The 22,540-nt window shown below is 52.5% G+C and overlaps 1 protein-coding gene across 1 annotated transcript in view; it reads right to left on the bottom strand.

Moving 5' to 3' along the window:
• The window catches only part of ADCY5 (adenylate cyclase 5), a 161,756-nt gene that overhangs the window by 59,984 nt on the left and 79,232 nt on the right, over positions 1-22,540 (bottom strand). Inside the window, exon 2 of the mRNA XM_062208927.1 lies at positions 3,079-3,228. Coding sequence (XP_062064911.1) covers positions 3,079-3,228 — 150 coding nt within the window. The remainder of the gene's footprint in view (positions 1-3,078; positions 3,229-22,540) is intronic.

Genomic DNA, 22,540 nt, shown 5'->3' on the forward strand with positions numbered 1-22,540 from the left:
GCTCTCCTGCACCCCTGCAGCCACTCTGTCTTCTCTTGCACTGGGAGCCTCCTTCCTGGGTCTACATCTCTCAGTAGCACCGCCGCCAACCTTGGCCTGCCTGTTTTTCTCTCCTCCCTCCAGCCTCCTCAGGGCCAGCCTGGACCATCAGGGCAGCCTCCACATTGGTGTCCGCTGTCAGGTTCTCCTTCCCTGCTGCAAGCAACAGGTGCCCTTTCTAAGTCCAGACTGTGTCACCTTCTGCAGAAGCATCCAGGACTGGCCCCAGGCCTGGCTTCAAGGTTTCCATGTGGCTCCTCCCTGTGTTTTCCTCCTCCTCTCCAGCAGCCCTGAATTCAATCTGTGCCCCACTCCAGAGGATGTGAGCCTCAGGCATTCCCCAAACTTCCGGGAGCTTTCCTTGCCTCTGCACGTGACTCATGGTCCTTCTGGGGGTGGGGTGGGGAGACAGGGCCAGCTTGGACTGTCAGCACCACCCTCCCCCCAGGCCTTCTCTCGAGCCCTGACTGCCCTGCACACAGATGAGCTGGTAACTGAGCCTCCCTTTTTGGGGACAGGCACTGGGTCTTGTCTAGAGCACAGCCCAGGACCTTCTGCCAGGGGCTGTTGTTGATGAGTGAAGGAGGATGCTCCCCAAGGGTGCTTCTGGCTCCCCCCAAGCATCAGCAAACAGCTCCTGGTACAAGAACCATGAGTGGAAGTACAGTTCTGTGAAAATGCAGGACAACTGGGAGAATGTATGCCACAAATTTCTCAGGTTCATGAGAGGCCTCCTGCTGGCATCACTACGTCTGGGCCTGAGGGCCGAGGGCCGGGCAGAAGGCATCCGGGGTAACAATGCTGAGTCCATGTGTCAGGTGGCCCCCCCAGGAACCTGTCCCCAGCAAGTCCAGCAGCTCTTTCTGGCTGGCTGGGAAGTGCCTGTCCCCACCCGGGGAGCAAGCCGTCTCTCCCCCGGGCTCTGGCTCTCACTGTGTCCCCCAAATCCTTGGGTGCTTGGGATCACAGACCAGGGCCCAAGCAAGCAAATGATGCTAAGCTGTGAAATGGTGATTCTCCTGAAGAAGGGATGAGGCCCACAAGTGACAGGGGATGCTCCCTGAAACACAAGAGGGAGGAAGGTCAACCAGAGCTCAGGGGACACCAGGCCTGGGACAGGGATGAGACAGGGTGCCCTTGAATGCTGGAGCTTGTCAACAAAGGACAGTGGCATGGCCCTGGCACAGTGCTGGGCAAGGGCTTCCTTCAGGAAGCTGGACCAGGAGCCCAGGCGTGGAAGGACTCCAGTAACACACAGAGGCCACAGTGTCAGTGCTGGTAGGGAAGCAGGGACGGGCAGGGTCCAGGGCGACATCAAGGGGCTTTACTGTCACTCAGCGGCCTCCATGCCACCAGCCGTGTCACTGCAACCACCCAGGACATGGTAGTGGAACTGTGCTATGCTCAGGTGGCTGCAGCACACGCTCCAAGCTGACCAGGCCACCACTGCTGTCCTGGGCATTTTCTCAAAGGCAGACCTTCCATGCCCACATCTGCCCTGAGACCTGATGGCAGGTGGCACACATTTAGGCTCCACTCATGTTAGTTGGGGGTGGGCCCTCTGGTTGGGCCCACCTAAGACTCTCCTAAGAGTCATGCCTGTCCACACAGCAGACTCATAGAATGACAATCGCTCTCAAAAGCACTCTGACCTCAGAATCAGCACTTAAAGCATTCTGGTCTGGCTGAAAAACCCATGAGAGCATTTCAGGCATAGAAAGCCAAGACTGTGGCAAAAAATTTCCTACATGAAGGACCTCTGTGAGTAAGACCCCAGTGGAAAAAAGTCATCAAAGAAGGAGATACTTTTCTCTGAAGGGAGGAGAGAACTCCCACTTTGGTTATGGCCTTGTCTAAGTCCTGACAGAGATTGTGGATTCAAAACGCTTCCATAGCCTAGGCAGCTCATGTCAAGAGCCTCAAGTGGTCACTGATGTCATACACAAGAGTGTTAATTGTTAAATTAACAACAGGAGTCACTGTACACTAACTCCCCATGCAGAACCTCTGTCCTCAATGAGTTGTACTATGAGAGTTAACTGCAAAACTTGTTCTTAAACAGTTTTCTTTTTTGGGGTATGTGTGTGTGAAAATTGTTAAAATTCTTATTTAGTATAGAGTTGGTCTTCTGTGTATAAAGCTAATTGAAAATTAATCTTAATGGAGACTGGGAATGGGAGAGGGAGGAGGAAGAGGGATGGGAGTGGGGATGGGAGGGTACATATTGTGGGAAGAATAATTATATTCCTAAAGTTGTACTTAGGAATTTGTACTCCTTAAATAAAAAGTTTCTTTGGGAAAAATAACATAAATAAAACACCAGGTAGACAAAGAAGAAAAAAAAGAGTCATGCCTATTCTATGTCCTGGGGAGCCCTGCCACTCTGCAGACCAATCCACTCTCTCCTATGCAGCTCCACACTGTTGAGAGTGGCCAGACCTCCATCTGGTCCACCCTAGGAGAGGAGGCCGTGGTGACCCAGACTTGAACCTCACACAAGACCCTGTCCCCTAGGAGGCGAACAGCTGGAATCCTGACACCACCCTCAGTCCCCTGCCCACCCACTCCTACCCAAGAAAGCTACAGGTGGGGCAGGTCTCTGCCCCAGGGGCTGCTGGGGAACCCTTTCTGTGGTCTGTGGCCCTCTGATGGGACTGCCCAGCCCAGCCAGGAGCTCAAGGGGTGACACAGGACTTCTTCCTTCTCTGAATCAACCAGACCCCAGAGTTCAGCAGCCAGAGTTGAGAGGGCTGTCCCCCTCTCCCTCCTACTTTCATCCCAGTAAGGACACAGACAGCTCTCACTGTCCCACTGGTGGTGGGCCTAGGAGGAGAGGAGAGCCACCTGGGTCCTTGACTCTGCAAACCACAGAGACACCACAGTGGGCGACAGGCAGGACAGAGCCAGGATGCTGGGCTCCCTCCTGGTGGGCTGGGTCTCCCCCACCCAGGGAGAGGGCTAGGCAGCTGTGTGGAGTGGCCAGTGGGGGCGGGACACAGCCGCCCAGTCCAGCTGTGCATGGCAGGTGGCCTCACTCACCTGTTGCTGGTTCTCCCGCTGTGAGTGGAGCCGCGCCTGGATGCACTCGCGGGTCTCCTGGAAGGCCTGCCTCTGGGAGACCTCGGCCGGATAGTGGGTGCAGACGCCCACAATGTTGGTGCAAGAGAAGATGAGGACATTGGAGACCAGCTGCAGAAGGAGAAACGCAGACACAAGCTCAGGCCTGGTGTAGGCATTGCTCACTGTAAACCTGACCCCCATCCTCCAAGCCTTAAGCACAGCTCTCCTGAGCCACATCTTAGCAAGCAAATGCCCAGGGCATCCCTGTGCAGCCCAGCATCTCTAGTTGGGCCTACCAGCATCATCAAAGCCTAGCTGATCCCTGATGGCAGATGGCCCCTGAGGACAGGGGGTCATTGACTGGTCATCCCGGACACGGCCATAGTACCAAGGCTGATGCTGTGAGTGGCAGGGATGTGGTTAAGTCCAGCACAGGACAAAGGGTGGCCCTCACAGAAGGAGAGCCTCTGCTTGTCTGAGATGGGCTCCAGCCCAAAGGCCTGGCTGGCCACCCAGCAGGTCCCCACCCAGATACAGCAGCCATGAAAGACATGTAAGGTGCCTGGCCGGCATGGGTCAGCGTCCACACGAGGCCCAACCTCGTCCTCTCCTGGCTTCCATTCTTTCCCTGCACAAGCCCCAAGCTCCCTGACTGCCCCTGAGCCTGCTGGCACGTGGCTGCCGTCACATGTGTCTCATCACAGGCCCCTTCTCCATGGGGATGAGATGTACATGTGGCAAAACAGCAGCCCCTCACACACGGCAGGTGGGACTGGGATTCCGAAAGGCTGAGAAACACGAAAGCCCAGACAACACAACCTGCCAAAGCAAGGCTGGACAGCACATTTCAGATCCCAGCAGACTGGTGCTGAGTCAAAACGGCTCCTGCAGGTACAGCCCCTGGGAATCAGAGTGTACGGATCCTAGTCCTGCCCTTGCCCTGGCACCACAGTGGACAGGAGCCTCTCCAAGCTTCAGGCTTCTAGGCAGCGGGTGCTTTGAGCCACACCTCGGCCACTCCCTCCAAAAACTCAATTCCTGGTCCCTACTCCAGAGGAGAGCTCTCAGTGGCCTCTGCACCTTGCACTTCTCAGGAGCCCTGTGCTGGTCCCAAGTGCTGAGGTGAGGAGGGCCCAGTTCAGCTGGGTCCCCTAGCCTTCCTCTGGGCCTTAGCCACCTGGCAGCAACTGGAGACAGTGCTCACCCTTTCTCTAGGGTCTGTCTGGGAAGGCCTTCCCCACCACAGCTCTGCACTGGTGCTGTCCCATCCCCCCACCCTGCCCCCACCGCAGGGTCCTTGGGCAGCCCAAGCTCCCCTCCCTGTCATTTTATGTGAACACAGGCACAGAGAAAGCCACCCTATTGACAAGAAGGTAAGAGCAGCCCTGCCCCATAGAAACTTACAGGTCAGCTGAGTGTGGACGTAACGCCTAGAGCCAGTGCTGTGACACAGTGGATTAAGCCACTGCCTGCAACACCAGCATCCCATATCAGAGTGCCAGTTGTACCTGGGAAAGCAGCAGAAGATGGCCCGAGTACTCAGGTCCCTGCCACCCACATGAGACCCAGATGGAGTTCCTGGCTCCCGGCTTCAATCTGGTCCAGTCCTGGCTGTTGTAGCCATTTGGGGAGTCAACAAGTGTATGTGGAATATCTCTCTCACTCGCTCTCTTGCTTGCTCTACTTTCAAATGAAGAAACAAATGCTAAAAAAAGGAAAAGGTCCTAATACTTAATGGGATCATGTTAGGAGGCAGCCCTTTGGGAAGTAATCAGGTCTGAAGGGGGCGCTCTCACGCATGGGCTGAGGGTCCTTCTAAGAAGAGATGAGAACTTGCTTCCTCCAGGTGTCTGCAACCTGGAAGAGGGCCCTCACCAGAACCTGACCATGCTGGTCTTAAATGTCCTTCCTGCTGTTTAAGATCCACCCTGTCTAAGGTATTCTGCTACAGCAGCACGACTCTGTAGAACAAGGAGCTATGTGATAAAAACTCAAGGAAAGCAACAAAAGCAAAACCAGACAAATGGGATTATATCAAACTCAGAAGCTTCTGCACAGCAAAGGAAACAATCAATAGAGCGAAGAGACACCCAACAGAAACATACCTGCACACTTCCTGTCTGACAAAGGATTAACATCAAAAAAGCATCAGCAACTCAAACTCACAACGGCAACAACAAAAACCCAACCAATCCAGTTAACAAATGGGAAAAGGATGGAAGCTCCCTTTTGCTCTGTCTTTCCCCATCTCTCTGTAACTGTGACTTTCAGATACATAAATAAACTCTCTGGAAAAGAAAGGAATGGGCAAAAGACCTCAACAGACAGGTCTCAAAAGAAGAAATACAAATGGTGAACAAATACATGAAAAAAATGCTCAATATTACAGTCACCAGGGAAAGCCAAATCAAAATCACAGTGAGATGTCACCTCGCCTATCAGGATGGCTATTATCCTAGACAGAGAGCAACACATGCTTGCAAAGATGTGGAGGAAGGGGAACTCGTACATACTCTGAGTGGGAAGCAAATTAGTGCAGCCACTGTGGGAAACAGTACAGAGATTTAATTTGGTGAGTGGCATATACAAGAACCTACAGCTAACACCATACTTATTGCTGAAAGACTCAATGTTTTCTCCTAGGACCAGGGACAAAGCACAGTGGTCCCCTCTCATCATCACTGTGCAGCATCATACCAGAGGCTCTAGATCATGCAATGAGGCCAGAGGAAGAAGAGATACCCCGTTTGGAAAGAAAGAAATAAACGGTCTTTGTTTGTAGGCACATGGATATCTATGCAGAAAAACCAAGAGAATCCACGAAACAACTACCAATTTATATGCAAGCTTAGAAAAGTCACAAGATACAAGGTCAATATATACAAAGAAATTGTATTTCTATATAGGAGCAAGGAAGAACTGCAAGTGAAATTTTTAAGTAGCATTTAAACAGCCCCAAAACTCATAAAATACTTATGTGTTCATTTTTTTTTTTTTAAACAGAACCTGTTCAGGGAATGTTACAGGATACTGATTTAAGAAATAAAAGAAGACCTAAGTAAGTGAAGAGCTGTCATGTTCACGTATTGTAATGCTGTTCAGATGCCAGTTTCCCCCCTCAAATGACCTAGAGATACAACACAACCCCAACTAGAGCAACAAGAAAAAGATGGACCAAGCTGGAAGACTTACACTGCAGGTGCTCCTTGACTTACAATGGGGATACAGCCTGATCAACCCATTTTGAGAGGAAAGCGCATTTAACATGCCTAACCTAACGAACATCATAGCTTAGCGGGGCCTACCTTCAACATGCTCAGAACACCTACGTTAGCCTGTAACTGGGCAGAATCACCGAACACAAAGCCTGCTTTGGAATGCAGTACTGAGTATCTCATCTACTTTATTGACTTCCACACTGAAACTGGAAAACAGAATGGCTGTATGAGCATGCTTTTCTTCTTCAGCAAAGCTGTTGAGCATCGTAAGCTGACTGCTGGGGTTCAAGGTCAAGACTTAGTAAAAGTCATGGTAATTACAGCAATGTCGGGCTGGCACGGGAGCAGAAATATAGGTAAATGGAGTAGAATTTAGTTTCAGAAATAAACCCTTGTATTTACGGTTAGTCGACTTTTGACGAGGGTACCAAGATAATTCAGTAGGGAAAGAACAAGCTTCTGAACAAGTGACACTGGGGTGACTGAGTGACTGAGTGATGTGCACTCCACCCCACAACACACACAGAAGTTCTTTCAAGGTGCATGACAGACCTAAGTGGCAGAGCTGCAGCTCCAGCACTCGAAAGGAAAACACAGTCAGTGCTCATGGCCTTGGATGGCACGATGGTTCTTAGACACTGCACTGAAAGTACAAATGACAGAAGAAAGAACCACATAATTGGATTTGGTCAAAATTCAAAACTTTTGTGCTTCAAAGGACACCACCAAGAAAGTGACAAGACCAGCCCCCGACGGGAGAGGATATCCAGCGATCATATATCACACTTGTATTTTTGACAAATAGGAGGGTAGTTCAGAAAGTTTGTAGAAAAGGGAATTAAAAGGTAAGTTTGTTTTCATATAAAAATTTTGGAATGCATGCAGCTTTTCATAACGTATTCTCCACAAACTTTCTGGAGAGTCTCTTATATATAGAGGTAATGAAATGGGAAAAGAATAGTCTTTTCAAAAATGGTGCTATAACAATCAGACGTCCACATGATAAAACAAATCTCACAAAATAAACAAAAACAGGGGCCGGCCTCATGGCACAGTGTGTTAAGCCGCTGCTTCTGATGCCGGCATCCCACACTGGGGTGTCAGTAGAGTCCTGGCTGCTTCCCTTCTGATACAGCTCCCTGCTAATGTGCCTGGGAAAGCAGCAGAGGATGCCGGAAGTAACTGGGCCCCTGCACCCATGTGGGACACCTAGCAGGAAGTTCCAGGCACCTGGGTTTAGCCTGTACTGGCTGTTGCAGCCATTTGCGTGAACCAGAGGATTGAAAAACTTCTCCTTCTGTTTCTCCCTCTCTCTTTCTCTGTCACTCTGCCCTTGAAACAAATAAATAAAATCTAAACTAATAAAATAAAAAGAACAAAACTAACTCAGAGTGGTTCACAGGTTGAAATGCAAAACCCATACCTACATGACTTCCAGAAGAAAAAACAGGAGTTTGGCAGGTATTTCTCATGTACAATTGTAAAAGCATGATCCATAAATTTGGTGTTTTTTTTTTAAGTCAGACTCATAAAAATTAAGAACATCTGCTCTTTTAAAAGCCACCATTAAGATAAGGAAAGGATAAGCCACAGAATAGTAGGAATTATTTGCAAGTCACATATCTGATAAATGAGCTAGCTCCGAGGACACAGAGAGAGGCTAGAGTCAGCTCTGAGCCCGGCCTGAGGTAATCACCAAGTGGCTGCTGTAGCATCTCTGTGCTAATCCCCCAGGTCTCTCCTGCTGTAATCTGAATCCTCCTGCAGCCAGAAGGCCAATGGCAACAGGCGGTGCAAATCCAGGTAAGATGGTGCACAGTAACCCAATAGGGCCCCAACTGGCTTCGCTAAGCTTGGTGTGCCTCAGTGTTCATCTCCCTCACCCACTGAATGCCACACTAGGCGAGCAGCAAGGGCATGCTGGGTTTCAGGGAGGGGTCTTGAGCAAGGAGGGACTTCAGCAGTTGGCCCTGAGAGTGAAAAAGGATGCCTACTTGCTACACATACACACACACACACACCCATGCCAGAATCTGTGCACGCCTTAGACAGCCCCCATGCAAGTGCTCAGGTTCCAAACCGACAGGAGGTGTCAGGAAAACCTGATGGATTTCTGTGGACAGACTCTGGGGAAGGCGTCTGTAGTTTAGGATGATCTCACACCATGGGCACAATGGAGGGGATTGCCCAAACGCTGCTGGCTGTCTCCCCCACTGAAACAGTGATCAAAAACTGAGCCCCTTCCTCTGCCCGCGCGGAGGCAGACACACTCACAGTGGAATCCTGAGCCCATGGAAAGGACTAGCCTAGTGGACAGCAGCAGGTGAACGGCCTCATCAGGGGGTTGCTGGTCTTCCCTGTGCTGGGACACATGTGTGTGCATGCACGTGTGTGAGTGTGAGAGAGGAGAGGGAGTCAGTGGGGCTGGTGGGGTGAGGCATACCCATGCTACACCATGTCGGGTACAAGGGAGGCCCAGCAGGCAGCGAACCCCAATTCTGGGAGCAGCCTCAGCACCTGCTTGTTTTTGTTTTTTTGGACAGTCAGAGTTAGTGAGAGAGACAGACAGAGAGAAAGGTCTTCCTTTTTCTGTTGGTTCGCCCCCTAAGTGGCCGCTATGGCCAGTGCGTTGCAACCGGCGTACTGCGCTGGTTCGAAGCCAGGAGCCAGGTGCTTCCTCCTGGTCTCCCATGCAGGTGCAGGGCCGAAGATCCTGTGCCATCCTCCATTGTGTTCCCAGGCCACAGTAGAGAGCTGGACTGGAAGAGGAGCAACCGGGACAGAATCCAGTGCCCCGACTGGGACTAGAATCTGGGGTGCTGGCGCCGCAGGCGGAGGATTAGCCTAGTGAGCTGCAGCCAAGCAGCCTTGCCGATAGCTGGGGTACAGGTGGACCCGGTCCAGAGGTCCTAAGGCCACACCGGGAGAAAGCCCCCCACAGAGGGGAATGTTTAACAAAGCCCTAGAATGACGGAATATCTCTCAAACCACAGTACTTCTGCAGGCCAAGCTGGGGCTGCTGCAGGCTGCAGGCCTGACTTAGGCCACAAGGGTGAAGTCATAGTTCTGGGTTTGTCAGCATCTCCCTGGCAGAAGACCCCAAGGAGCCCCACCCACCAACCCCAAGCCCTGGCAGCTGTTGCCACCTGGCTGGCTCATCTGGGAAAGGGGCAAAGCAAACAGCCATGGGCAACGAATGGGCTTGGAATCAGGCGTTGGGGGGTTGGGGTGGGAAAGACCCCAGTGTGATCTGTTCTCACCCCTTGCATGTGGTCACCAGGTGTACAGTAGAATACCTTCCAGTGGGTTAAAGCTCTGGCCTGAAGCGGCAGCATCCCATGTGGGCACCAGTTCTAGTCCCAGCTGCTCCTCTTCCAATCTAGCTCTCTGCTGTGGCCTGGGAAAGCAGTAGAAGATGGCCCAAGTCCTTGGGCCCCTGCACCCGTGTGGGAGATCCAGAAAAAGCTCCTGGCTCCTGGCTTCGGATCAGCGCAGCTCTGGCCATCGCAGCCATCTAGGGAGTGAACCAGCAGATGGAAGATCTCTCTCTCTCTGTCTCTACCTCTCTCTGTAACTCTGTCTTTCAAATAAATAAAATAAATATATATAAAAAAAAAGAATACCTGCCAGTGCATTTAGGCCCAAGCAACACTTAGGGCTTACTTATACAAAAAGAAACAATTAACTGTTCTGAAATTCACATTGAATTGGGTGTCCTATATTTTACTTGGCATCCCTACCAGGGAGTTTTAAAGCATACCTGCCCTCTACAGCGGTGCCAACCCTCTGCCCTGACCCAGCCCCAGCCCCAGCCCCTCAAACCCTCTCCCCCTCCACTCCACCTGCCACCTCTTCCAGATCCTCTCCACTCCCACTGGCACCTGCTGGACAGGGAGCAGCCAGAGCCAGCATCCTCTCTTTACATCAGAGTCTAAAGTGGCCCCAGCAAAGGAGATGGGATTTTTCCTAATCCACCTACCTGGCCACATGAGGCAAGACCACCTCAGCGACCACTGGGGCTGAGACCCAGCGCCCTCACTCTGGGTAGCAGGACGGGCATGGATGCCCTTTCTGCCAGTGAGCCCTCCAGGCCTTGGCCCTCCAGGCTGGCATGCCTCCTTCCTGTTCCAAGTCCTTTTTCAGTTTGCAGACCCACAAAACTGACAGCTAAATGAGCCCCAAGGAGAAGGTGCTGAGCAGCCCAACAAGAGCTCCTTCAGCCTGCGCCTCCTACTCAGCAGGGGCAGGAGGCTCAGGGCACCTCCGTGGAATCCCATGAAGACATAAAACAAATCAGAGGAAGATCATCTAAAATTATACACTCTTAGAAGGCAAACCAGCATGGCTCCTTGTACACCACACCATGCTCAATTGGGTGCCTAATGGCTTTAAAAATATTACATATTTTAAGAAATTTTTGAAATCACAGTGACACGTAAGATTTTCCTTTTACAGAGAAGGTATGCGTTTTTGGTGATCAATGCTGCATTATCTCTGCTTGGAGGCTCTTGTGTGAGGTCCTCCTTCATGGAGGCAGCATGTATCCTGCTGGGTCTGGATAAACAGGGCCAACCAACCTCTCTGCTCTCTCATCCCCGCTAGGGAGAAGCCCAGATGGCATCCCTCTCTCCTTGTTCTCCAAGAGCTCAGGAGGCCTCCTGGGGGTCTCCAGCCTCTATGCACAATCTCTGTGCCAGAGATGCACCTAGCATCATGACACTGTCCAGCTGAAGGGCCTGCCAGGACCACACCGTCACCGGGAAGACCAAGCCCAAACTCTTGCCCTGGGATTCCTACCCCCCACCTCCTCACCTCTCCACTGGCTCTGGAAAACATCAGATAATCCTGAAAGTGTCACAGTTACTTAGGGCAACTTTAGTGCTGGCAAAATCAGAGCACAAAATGTTAACAAATGAAAACTGAGCACATGCCTAATACACCTGTAGGAAAAACAAAATAGATCAAAATGTGAAGAAAGACCCAAAACGACCGAGGACAGCAACTTCCCAGCTTCAAACACTCCTTCCACACGCCATGTTTTCTTCCCTTTCCCCCTCCTCACATCCCTCTACGGCAGGCAAGCCAGGTAGCGTCACCCCCTCTTGCCCACGAAGACATGGGGGCTGGAAGTGGGGGCCCTGCAGCCAGGCGCGGGGGGCTGAGGGCGCCTCCTCATCCCCAGCTCCAGGCTGGGCTGCACTACTGCACTCGGCTGCTATTGATTTCAACTCAATTTAGGTTTGCTTTTATGTTATTCTATTTAATAAAGAAACACTCCACTTCCTCTCACCCTGGTCCTAGGTGCCCCAGGCCTTCTTGGTAGCTTCTGGTCGCATCAGGCACAGCTGACGGCCACAGCCCGGCTCCACGAGCAACCAAGGGGGCACCGCCTCTGCCACCCTCGATCGCCAGGAACTCGCCACATGCAAGGCTTACTCCAGCGTAGCCAGGCTTACTCTAGTGTAGCCAAGGCTTACTGTAACATAGCCTCCCTTCGTTCCCTTCTGTGGAGCGACACTTACTGTAAGGTATACAATCGCATGTAATCTTTAGTGTATTCCCACAAGGCTACCCAACCACTGCCCCTAATCCCTGCAGAAGGGCCATGCTTGGTCATCACAGCCTGTTTCCCATGCCCACCGCAGCTCCTTCAACCCCTCACCCACTTTCTATCTCCAGGGAATGGCCTCTCTGCGGCATTTCCTATCGATGGAGCCACACAGTCGGCAGCCATCCATGTCTGGCTGTTTTCACTTCACATGGCATTTTCAAGTCTCCTCCGCGTTGCAGCATTTCTCAGCACCTTCTCCTTTCTGTGGCTAAATAGTACTCCACAGTATGGGTCTGCCGCATTTTGTTCATCTGTTCTCACTGACAGATAGTTCAGCCATCTCCACCTTTCAGCTATTAGGGAGAGCAGTGCTACTGTGAGCATGCGTGGGTAAGTTTTTGAGGGGATGTATGTTTTCCACTCCCTTGGGTATACACAGCGGGGAGCAGAACTGTGAGGCCACCCGGTAACACTATGCTTAACATTCTGGGGAGCTGCCCAACTGTTTTCCACAACAGCTGCACCCTCCCACATTCCACACAGCAGCGAGCGAGGGCTCCAGCGTCTGCACGGGCCCCCAGTGCTTGCTCTTGTTGTCTTTTTTTTTTTTTTTTTTTTTTAAATTTTTGACAGGCAGAGTGGACAGTGAGAGAGAGACAGAGAGAAAGGTCTTCCTTTTGCCATTGGTTCACCCTCCAATGGCCGCCGCGGTAGGCGCGCTGTGGCCGGCGCACCGCGCTGATCCAATGGCAGGAGCCAGGCGCTTATCCTGGTCTCCCATGTGGGTGCAGGGCCCAAGGACTTGGGCCATCCTCCACTGCACTCCCTGGCCACAGCAGAGAGCTGGCCTGGAAGAGGGGCAACCGGGACAGGATCGGTGCCCCGACCGGGACTAGAACCCAGTGTGCCGGTGCCCCAAGGCAGAGGATTAGCCTAGTGAGCCGCGGCGCCGGCCTCTTATTGTCTTTTTTATGAGAGGCATCTGATAGGAGCGAGGTGGCATCTCGTTGTGGGTTTGATCCCCTTAAATTTGATAAAAGCAATTAGTTACAAGTGAGATCGTTTACTCTGTGACTTGCACAACCGTGCCTTTAGAGACAGGGGCCTCCCTGCACACTGTCTCTGGTTACTGATTCCTGAGAAGACCCGGCCTTGTGTATGCACGTCAGACAGAAACAACCGCTCAGATGCAACAGTGCTTGCGTGAACACACACCGCCTGACCTCAGTCCACAGACAATGACGATGCCCAGCGCCGGGCCTACCCTCCGGGACTCCCAAGTCTGGCAGAGGCTGAGGCACGGAAGCAGTTGGGAGGACAGAAACGCCACAGACAGCACTGCCCTCTTGCATTAAGTGAACTACACAATCAGCCTGCAAAACACACCCCTAACATACACAGTGCTTTAAAACTAGCAAAAATAAGTGGAATTTAACCAAAAATGGGTAGTGTGGGGAAACTGGCTGCTCTAAAGTGAAAACTACAAAGGATCTTCAAAAAGTTCACCAGAAATGTGCATTATGCAAAAACGATGCATGGATTTCAAAATTCTTGCACCAAAATAACCTTTCAATTCCATTTATTCACGAAATTTGTGAAGTACCCTCATATAAACAACTTACAAACACAATATAAAAACAAATGAAACCTCACTAGGAAGCTAAGAAATACAAATACAAATAGTATTTCTCCTATTAAAACAGCAAGTCTTGTGGTTTGTTTATCCTGTGGTAATAACGTTGGCAGGAATGCAATGGAACTGGTCACCTCCAACACCATCAGCGGGGACGTGGGCTGGCATCACTTGTCCAGCCAGCAATCTGGCAGCAACATAGCCTGGAAAAGGTTCAGGCCTTCAACCACAGAAGTCAGCACCCTCCCAGGAACCTATGCTACAGAACCCTCAGTAGTTTGGACAAGGCTTTATATCCAAGGGTGATTACAAAATTTTAAATGACAAACAGTTAATTGTTGGACAATCGGAGACCAGTTAAATGAACTATGTTCTCCATGTCTGGAATATCTCAAAGCTGTTAAAATGCCGGGGTGTGTGTTTGGCACAGCAGTTAAGACCCCATATTAGAGTGCCTGGATTTAGATGCCAGTTCTGCTTCCAACTCCACCTTCCTGACAATGTGCACTCCGGGAGGCAGTAGTGATGGCCTAAGTCCTTGTGTCCCTGCCACCCATTTGGAAGACACAGAGTGAGTTCCTGTCTCTTGGTTTTGGCCTGGCCCATCCCCAGCTGTTGTAGTCATTGGGGGCTTGAGCCAGCAGCTGGAAGATTCATTCTCTCTCTCAATAAATAAATAAATAAATAAATAAATAAATAGGGGCCAGTGTTGTGGCATAACAGGTTAAGCTGTAGCACACAATGCCGGCATCCCATATGGGTGCCGGTTTGAGTCCCAGCTGCTCCATTTCTAATCCAGCTCCCCGTTAATGCAACTGGGAAAGCAGTGAAGGATGGCCCAAGTCCTTGGGCCCCTGAACCCACGTGGGAGACCAGAAGAAGCTCCTGGCTCTTGGCTTCAGCCTGGCCCAGCCCTGGCCATTGCAGCCCTTTGGGGAGTGAACCAGAGCATGGAAGATTCTCTGTATATATATTTCTATCTCTTCCTCTCTCTGTGTAACTCTGACTTTCAGACAAATAAATAAATCTTAAAAAAGAAAAAGAATTCCTGTAAAAAAAAGAAATTTTAAACTATAACATCAAGTGGGAGGGAAGGGGAACTTAGAATTGCAGATCAGCACAATCCAATGTTCCAATGTATAGGTTTGAAAATGTTTACAGTAGTGGGATGTGTATGGTGGCAGAATTACAAGTACTTACATTTGTTTTTCTTTAGACTATTGAACACATTCCAACTTTTCTATCACATGATAAACTTATGTAAAGAAGGAGAAAGGAACTTGCTTTTACTCTGAGCTCGGAGGCTGAAGAAACTTCTAATAGAAGAGTCGGGATGAACCAGGGGATCTCAACTGGCTATAAATTCGGGGAGACCAAGTCGAAGGGAGAAAGAGTCCAACCAGAAAAGGAATCACGTCTGGACGGCGGGGAGCGGGGCCTCACAGCAGCCACAGACCGAGGACAGCCCTTCGCAGTGGGGCAGGCTCCAGCAGCCCAGCATCACAAGGGGCCGCAGCCAGGGGCAGAGCAACCGGGGAAGGGGGAGGGAGAGCCCAGGACCACACAGAGAACACCAGGCTGCTGGTGCTGCCTGGAGGAGAGCGAGCAAACCAAGGCCGGGCTGGAGATGATGGGGGCTCATGGCCAGCTCCCTGAGGGTTCCACACTAGCATAAGGAGCTGGCACCCCATCCAAGCGGCACTGGGCGCTCTTGATGGCCGCATTTCCCAAAATAAAAAGTGTATTAATCTTTCAGATTATAGAATGTGCATTCATTACAGAACACTGCAAGATCACAGAGAAGGAAAATCTATTACCACCCAAAGGCAACCAGTATTAACCTTCCCACTTACTCTTCTTTCTTCTTTTTTAAATTTGCGCATGGTCTTTTACTTATTTATTTTTAAAGATTTTATTTACTTAATTTTGAGAGGCAGAGTCACAGACAGAGAGTGGGAGAGATAGTGAGAGAGGTCTTCCATCCGCAGGTTCACACCCCAGATGGTCGCTACGGCTGGGGCTGAGCCGATATGAAGCCAGGAGCCAGGAACCCCCTCCAGGTCTCCCACATGGTGCAGGGGCCCAAGCATTTGGGCCATCTTCTGCTGTTTTCCCAGGCCATAAGAAGAGAGCTGGATTGGAAGAGGAGCAGCTGGGACATGAACTAGTGCCCACGTGGGATACTGAAGCTGCAGGCGGAGGCTTAGCCCACCAGGCCACAGCCCTGGCCCCAGCCTTTTATTTTTGATTTCATGAAGCTGCGATCTTCCTGTCTATATACATTGGTGTCCTGCTTTTTCCTATGCGTTGTAACCACAGATTATGACATAAGCATGCTGCCCTGTGACTGCACCTTCGAATGCTGCCCACTTTCAGCAGGGAGCTGGGATCAGAACTGCATATGGGGGAAGATTCGTCTGACAGCTGCGAAGGAGGCAGAGGAGTGAAGACGCCAGAGGCATAAAGACCACAGAGAGGTGGTAGGGAAGGCACTGATGAGGACCCGGGGCCCTGCAAAGGGAAGGGACAGTTCCCAGGCACCTGTGGGGAGTATCTGGGCCTGGGCTTGAGTTCACAAGCCATGCAGGGAAGTCCAGGCAGGAGGGGCCCTTGGGGTGAGGGGATGGAACACGAGTGAGGGAGACAGCAGAGTAGAAGGGAGAGACCTGGGGAGGGCAGGAGAGTCAGCAGCGCCAGGTGCTTCTGAAGAGGCAGCCGGGCCCCACAGGTGACCTCTGAGAGACGAGGTAGAGGAGGAGGCTGAGTCACAGGGGCGGGGAGGGGACAGTGTGCATGGTGACTCTTCCTCAGGACACTCGGCAGCAGATGGAGAAAGAAGGGCTGCAGCTTGAGCGGACACAGCCCAGGGCAGCGGGAGACTGATTTACCCAAAGGCAGGGACACGACCCTCTTGATCTACACAGCAGTGCTGCATGCAAAGGCTGCGAGCACTTGCAATGTGGCTAATCTGGACCCAGACACGCTCTGTTTAAAATATCTGCAGGAGGGCTGGACATCCTAGTGCAGCAGGTGAAGTTGCCACTCGGGATGCTCATGTCTTATACTGGAGTGCAGCTCAAGTTCTGGCTGCTCTGCTTCTGAGCCAGCTTCCTGCCAACGTGCCTGGGAGGCAGCAGGTGATGGCCCAAGTGCTTGCATTCCTGCCACTCACATGGGAGATCTCGGATGGAGTTCCAGACTCCTGGCTTCAATCTGACCCAGCCCAGGCTGTTGCAGCCATTTGAGAACTGAACCAGTGGATGGAGCGCTCTCTCTCTCTCTCTCTCTCTCTCTCTCTCTCTCTGCCTCTCCTTCTTTCTCTGTGTAACTCTGACTATCAAATACATAAACAAATCTTAAAAAAATACATGAATAAACATTTTGCTGTACAGCACTGCTATCTAGCCAAGAGGCCGGATGGGACAGAGCAGATGAGGGACTCATCATAGGCTGGTTTGTAGAATTGTAGAACATCAAATTCATGAGCAACTGGTGGCTCCCAAAGGGTCACTTCCCAAAGGCAGAAACTCAACTGCCAAGAACACAGCAGATTCCAAGTGGCACATCCACAGCAGCCACTCCCTGTGGCTGTCAGGAGCATGGGGCGGGGAAGCAGGTGGGGAGGGAAGGGTGTCTGAGTGGGAGACCCCGGGGACGAGAATGCCTTGGACAGCTCAGGTGGCACAGGGGAGTATCTGGGACAGTACAGGTCTCTAAAATGAGCTTCTCCAACATGCCAAGGGACTCAGGGAATTCAATAGAGTACCTGAGTTGAAAAGCATGCGATGAAGGGGGCACCCCCACAGGTGGTGAATGAGGGTCGGGGAGCAGCAGTGCAAAGAAGGAACTGGTAACAGAGGGGCTAAGATCTTGTCCTGGATTCGCCCTGCAGCTGTGGGCACATCACCAGCCTTCTGTGAGCCTCGGCTTCCTCATCCATGAAACATAGGGGTGTTACTGCCACCTGCCATGGTCCGTGGAGTGGCCATGGCCTGGGCTTCCGCCACCAAAGGAGGTGCTACTGGGGCCGGTGTTGTGGTGCAGCGGGTTAAGCCTCTATGCAATGCCGGCATCCCATATGGGCATCAGTTCATGTCCCAGCTGCTCCACTTTCCACCCAGATCCCTGCTAATGCACCGGGGAAAGCAGGAGAAGATGGCTCAAGTCCTTGGGCCCCTGCACCCATGTGGGAGACCTGGATGAAGTACCAGGTTCCTGGCTTTGGCCTAGCCCGGCTTTGCCATTTGGGGAGTGAACCAGCAGATAGAAACTAGTGATTGTGCTCTCTCTCTCTTTCTCTCTCTCTCTCTCTCTACATATATATATATATATACACACACACATCTGTCACTCTGCTTTTCAAATAAAGAAAATAAATCCTTTATAAAAAGGAGATGCCATTTAGAGCAATGTTTTTGAGAAATCCCTGATTTCAAATCTCCCATCTCCCAGTGGGAAGTGTAAGGGGACGCTCTCCGCTGTGGCACAGGTCACAGCCATCACACCTGGCAGTCATCTGAAAGTCCCCCATCAGACGGGATCCGGGGAATGCCGAAGGAAGCTGGAGTTCTTCAAGAATCCAGGGCAGGCCAGGGCCCCCACCATCACCCCCCAGCCCCCCAGGGCCTGGGAACCATGCATGGGAGGAGAGCCGGGGTTGATGGACCAGGGTGCAGGAGAGGCTGGCGCGGGGGGAGCACCCTGGGCAGGCTTTAAAGGGGCTGAAAGGTGGCCTCGCCCACCCACAGTCGGCTCCCCAGGCTGCTCTTGCCGACCTCCACGCTCAGGAAGAGTCTGCTTTGCGGCCTGGCGAGAAGTTCTGCGGGCTGGAAGTTTATTTATAATCCGAGTGCGATAAAGTTTCACTCTTCTAAAAAATCTCATCTCGGAGAACAATTACCCCTCCCCGGCTCCCCACCCTCAGCTTCTTCCTCCCCCTCCAGGAGAGTCAGACAGGCCGCATTGTTCTAGGTGAGCGGCAGTGACAGCTGAGGGTGACGCGGCCGTGTAGGTGGAGGGAAGGGGCTGCTGACAGCGCTGGAACCAGGTTCAGGGCAGGGGAGAGAGCACCGCGCGACACACTGCGGGGTGCCTTCCACCCCACACAGGTGAGCGCGGCTTTTCTCGTGCTTCTCCACCCCCTAACCCTCACCCATCTACATCTCCTCCTCATCACCCCCAGGCCCATTTTAGACCAGCTGAATTTGGAAGGAAAAAAAAAAAAAACAACCCTAGGGAGAAAGTGAAGCTGCCACTGCCACCCAGCCACTTGTCTAACCTCCAGTTGGGCACAAAACATGGGTGGGACTGTGTCTGTGCGTGTGGCAGGCCTGGCTGGCCGCTGGCACCAGAACAGGTGGTCACCCTGATGCTGCTCAGGACAGAGCAGTGCTGCCCAGCCTCAGCAGGCACCCTGGCAGCGATTTGGGGGCTGCAGGAGCTGCCTGGGAGAGACAGGCAGGGAGACACACACAATGGGCAGAGCACTTCGCTGGGAGTCAGTAGACCTCGAGCCAGCCTTAGCACTTGGGGGCAAGTCACGGCACCTCTGGGATTCGCAATGCCTTCACCATACAATGGAGCCAATGACACCCCCAAGGGGATGCCAGTGCAAGAGCATCGTGGGTGTAGAGCCATCCAGGTTGGGGCTGACGAGTAGTAGTGGTCTGGTAGGGGGAGAAAGGGGCTGGCTGTGTCCCCATCATGCCAGATAGGGGGTAGCACCCAGTAGGCACCAGCAAGCCTGGTACAACAAACACATGGATAAATAGGAAAACTAAGGCCCAGGACACCTCCAAGGTCCTGTATATTGAAATTCATAAGAAAAGACAGCCCCAGACCTCTGGCACTGATCCTTCTGACACCCAGCAACACTGGGGCCGGCGCTGTGGCCTAATGGGTTAAGCCACTGCCTGCAACACTGGCATTGCATGTGGGTGTCAGTTCAAATCCTGGCTGCTCCCAGCTAATGCTTCTGGGAAGATGGCCCAAATGCTTGGGCCCTATACCTATGTGGGAGACCCAGATGAAGCTCCTGGCTTCTGGCTTTCGTCTGGCACAGTGCCAGCTACTGCAGCCATTTGGCAGGTAAGCCAACAGATCGATCGATTGATCTATCTATCTATCTATCTATCTATCTCTCCTCTCTCAAACTCTGCCTTTAAAATAAATACATCTTAAAAAAAAAAAAAAAACCCACAGACTCAGAGGGAGAGAGGTCACAGGATCCCCGCCTGTAGAATGCCCCGGCTCATGTCAGAATTAACGAAAGATGGGCAAATGAACTTAGAATGATTGGCCACAGCCACCAAGTGTTTGGGCTCACGATGAGCCACGAGACAAGTCTGTGTCCCTGTAAAAGGGGTGCACAGCCCTGCTGGTCTGGCACCGGCAGGACCCTGGCTATGGTCTTGGCGAGCCCTTACTGGCTGGCTGACCTTGAGCCTATCTCTGGAAGACCCTGAAGGCTGAGCGTGGAGGAGAGAGGAGGTAACATGGAAACGAGGCTCCTGCAAGGCCTGGTGAACAGCACAGGATCTGGATGACAGCAGTGCCAGCCTTCCTCCTCTAGGGCTGGGCCTGCTCAGCGAATCCTGCACCCTCCAGGCACCTGAGGTCCCTTCTGCTGCACAACAGGAGAACACACCCACACAGCTCTCAGCTTCACAAGGGGGCTGGCATCCTGGGGCTCTTCTCTGCCATGTGATCCAGCCTCCCAGAGAGAGATCCAGAGCCTGCCCTGGTCCCTGCTGGCTCCCAGCTGTACTGCTAACAATGTGGCACCAAGGCCATTTCTTGGGGGCATGAGGAGTTAAAGTGTATGTCTTCTCTCCCAAGGACAATGAACACAGGGCCTTGGCACCCAGAGGTGGGCTGATGGAAGTCCACACAAAGCCCCCAGTGGAAGAACCGGATCCTCCCTCACACCCCCTCGGCTTGAGGTCCATCTGATGGCCTATAGACATTGCCACCTCTGTGTCTCACCACCCCCTGTACAGAAGGCAAGTGGGAGGCTGTTTTATTTTTATTTTTTAAAAGATTTTATTTATTTGAGAGGTAGAGTTACAGACAGATAGAGTGACAGACAGACAGAGAAGTCTTCTATCCACTGGTTCACTCTCCAAATGACCACAATAGCCAGTGCTTAGAAGATGGGAAGCCAGGAGCTGGGAGCTTCCTCTGGGTCTCCCACGTGAGTGCACTGGCCCAAGGACTTGGGCCATCTTCTACTGCCTTCCCGGGTGCATTATCAGAGAGCTGGATCAGAAGAGGAGCAGCTGGTTCACAAACCAGCGCCCATATGGGGTGCCGGTGCCAAAAGCAGAGGCTTAGCCTACTATACCACAACGTTGGCCCCGAGAGTGTTTTATTTTTAAAAGCACTAATTTCCAAAAGGCTGCAACAGAGATTGTTGTCCGTCTAAACACATTGTCCCCTGCTTCCACAGCAATACAGTCGCTGAGCACATGGCTACCCAGCCAGGGACGGCATTTCCCAGCCTGCCTTGCAGCTAGGCAGTCACTGACTATGCTGGGAGCAAGGGGGTGTGAGTGGAGGTGACTCGTGCAGCTTCCATGTCATGTCCCATTCTATCGGCAACCAAGCCCACACCCTAGCTGGACCAGCACCCTTTTCACTTTCTTCCCAGACATACAAGGATAAGGTCCTTGGGGGTGGCAGGGCAACCCCACAGAACTAAGCCATGCATTCAACCTGGACACAGCCTTGGGGACTATAAGGAGAAAGAAAAACTTCCGCTTCTTGAAGCCCTTGCACTTGGTGTCTCTGTGTTACCTGGCCCCTCACTGACACACCTGCAAACAGCAGAGGCTCGTGGATCTGAGCATCCAGGTGACCTCCACACCCCACCCCACCGCCTCCTCTGCCCTACCTGCCCCTGGGTGGGAAAGAGAAACCACCAGGAGCAGCAGTGCACACACAGCCTGGGGCAGGTTGGACGGGGCTGGAGGTGTGAAAGCACAAAGGCCACTCCAGAAACGCTCACTCGAGGGCTTCTGACAAGAGCTGGGACCGAGCCCAAGCACCGGACCAGAGACAAAGCAGACAGAGGGGCTGGATTCCCAAGACGGAAGGAAGCGCAGTGGCTGCACTTGGTGTGCTGGAAAACAGAGGCCAGAGGGAAAGAGCCGGCTCTGCAATATCTCAAGGAGGGAAGACACAGATGGAGGCGAGAACATGGGGTCTGGCCTCAGGAGACCCACGCTCAGGTCCTGAAGTCTGGGAGTGGCGGTGACTGAGTCACTCAGCCCGGGGGAGCCTCGGATGCCTCTCCCGTGTTCTCTAACAGGGATGACACGATCTCCTTCTCGAGGGCTGTGCAAACAGTAAGGAAATGGACTAAACAGGATGATGGTATAAAACGTCTCAAAAGCAATCATTCTTCCACAGTCTAAGTTTAGGTTTAGCAAAAGCAAGAAACCGGGAGCCCAGGACAATCCATCCCAGTGTCCACCAGGGGAGGGGAGGGGATCCGAACACCAGTCATCCATCCAGCGTTCTGAAGCACAGCCCGGGGCAGGCAGCTTCATGGAGCCTCTCCAGGGGCCTGGAGCACCACAGGGCAAGGGCTGGGGGCTGGGCTGCTGGCAGCTCCTAGGGATGGGCGCTCCCCTCTGTCCTGGCCTCCGAGGGCACCAAGGGCACCAGCCTGAGGGTGGCAGAGGGGCTGCTGCCTCTCCGGAGGCTCAGAGAGTGCTGGAGCTTGCCCCTGGGCCTGCTCTCTGGGAGTCGCTCAGCAACCCATACAGGAAGGGGCTGATCCTCAGCCAGGCTGGGGGTGGGGGGGTGGGTGGGATTTGAGAACCCGCAGGGGCAAGGGAGAGGCAGGCGAGGTCCCTGAGGTCTGTGGGGCGAACAGAAGGGGAGCTTGGGGCTCTACTGCCCAGCAATCCCCCAGACTTCCTCAATTCCCCGGCCTTCCTTCTCTGCTAACACCCCAAGTTCCCTCCTTTCTTCGAGAAGCCAATCATTTGAGGGTTTGGAAGGAGGCGACCTCAAACTCAGCATCCCCCAGGCAGA

Source organism: Lepus europaeus, chromosome 2, assembly GCF_033115175.1.
Source record: "Lepus europaeus isolate LE1 chromosome 2, mLepTim1.pri, whole genome shotgun sequence".
In the NCBI taxonomy this organism is placed as follows: Eukaryota; Metazoa; Chordata; class Mammalia; order Lagomorpha; family Leporidae; genus Lepus; species Lepus europaeus.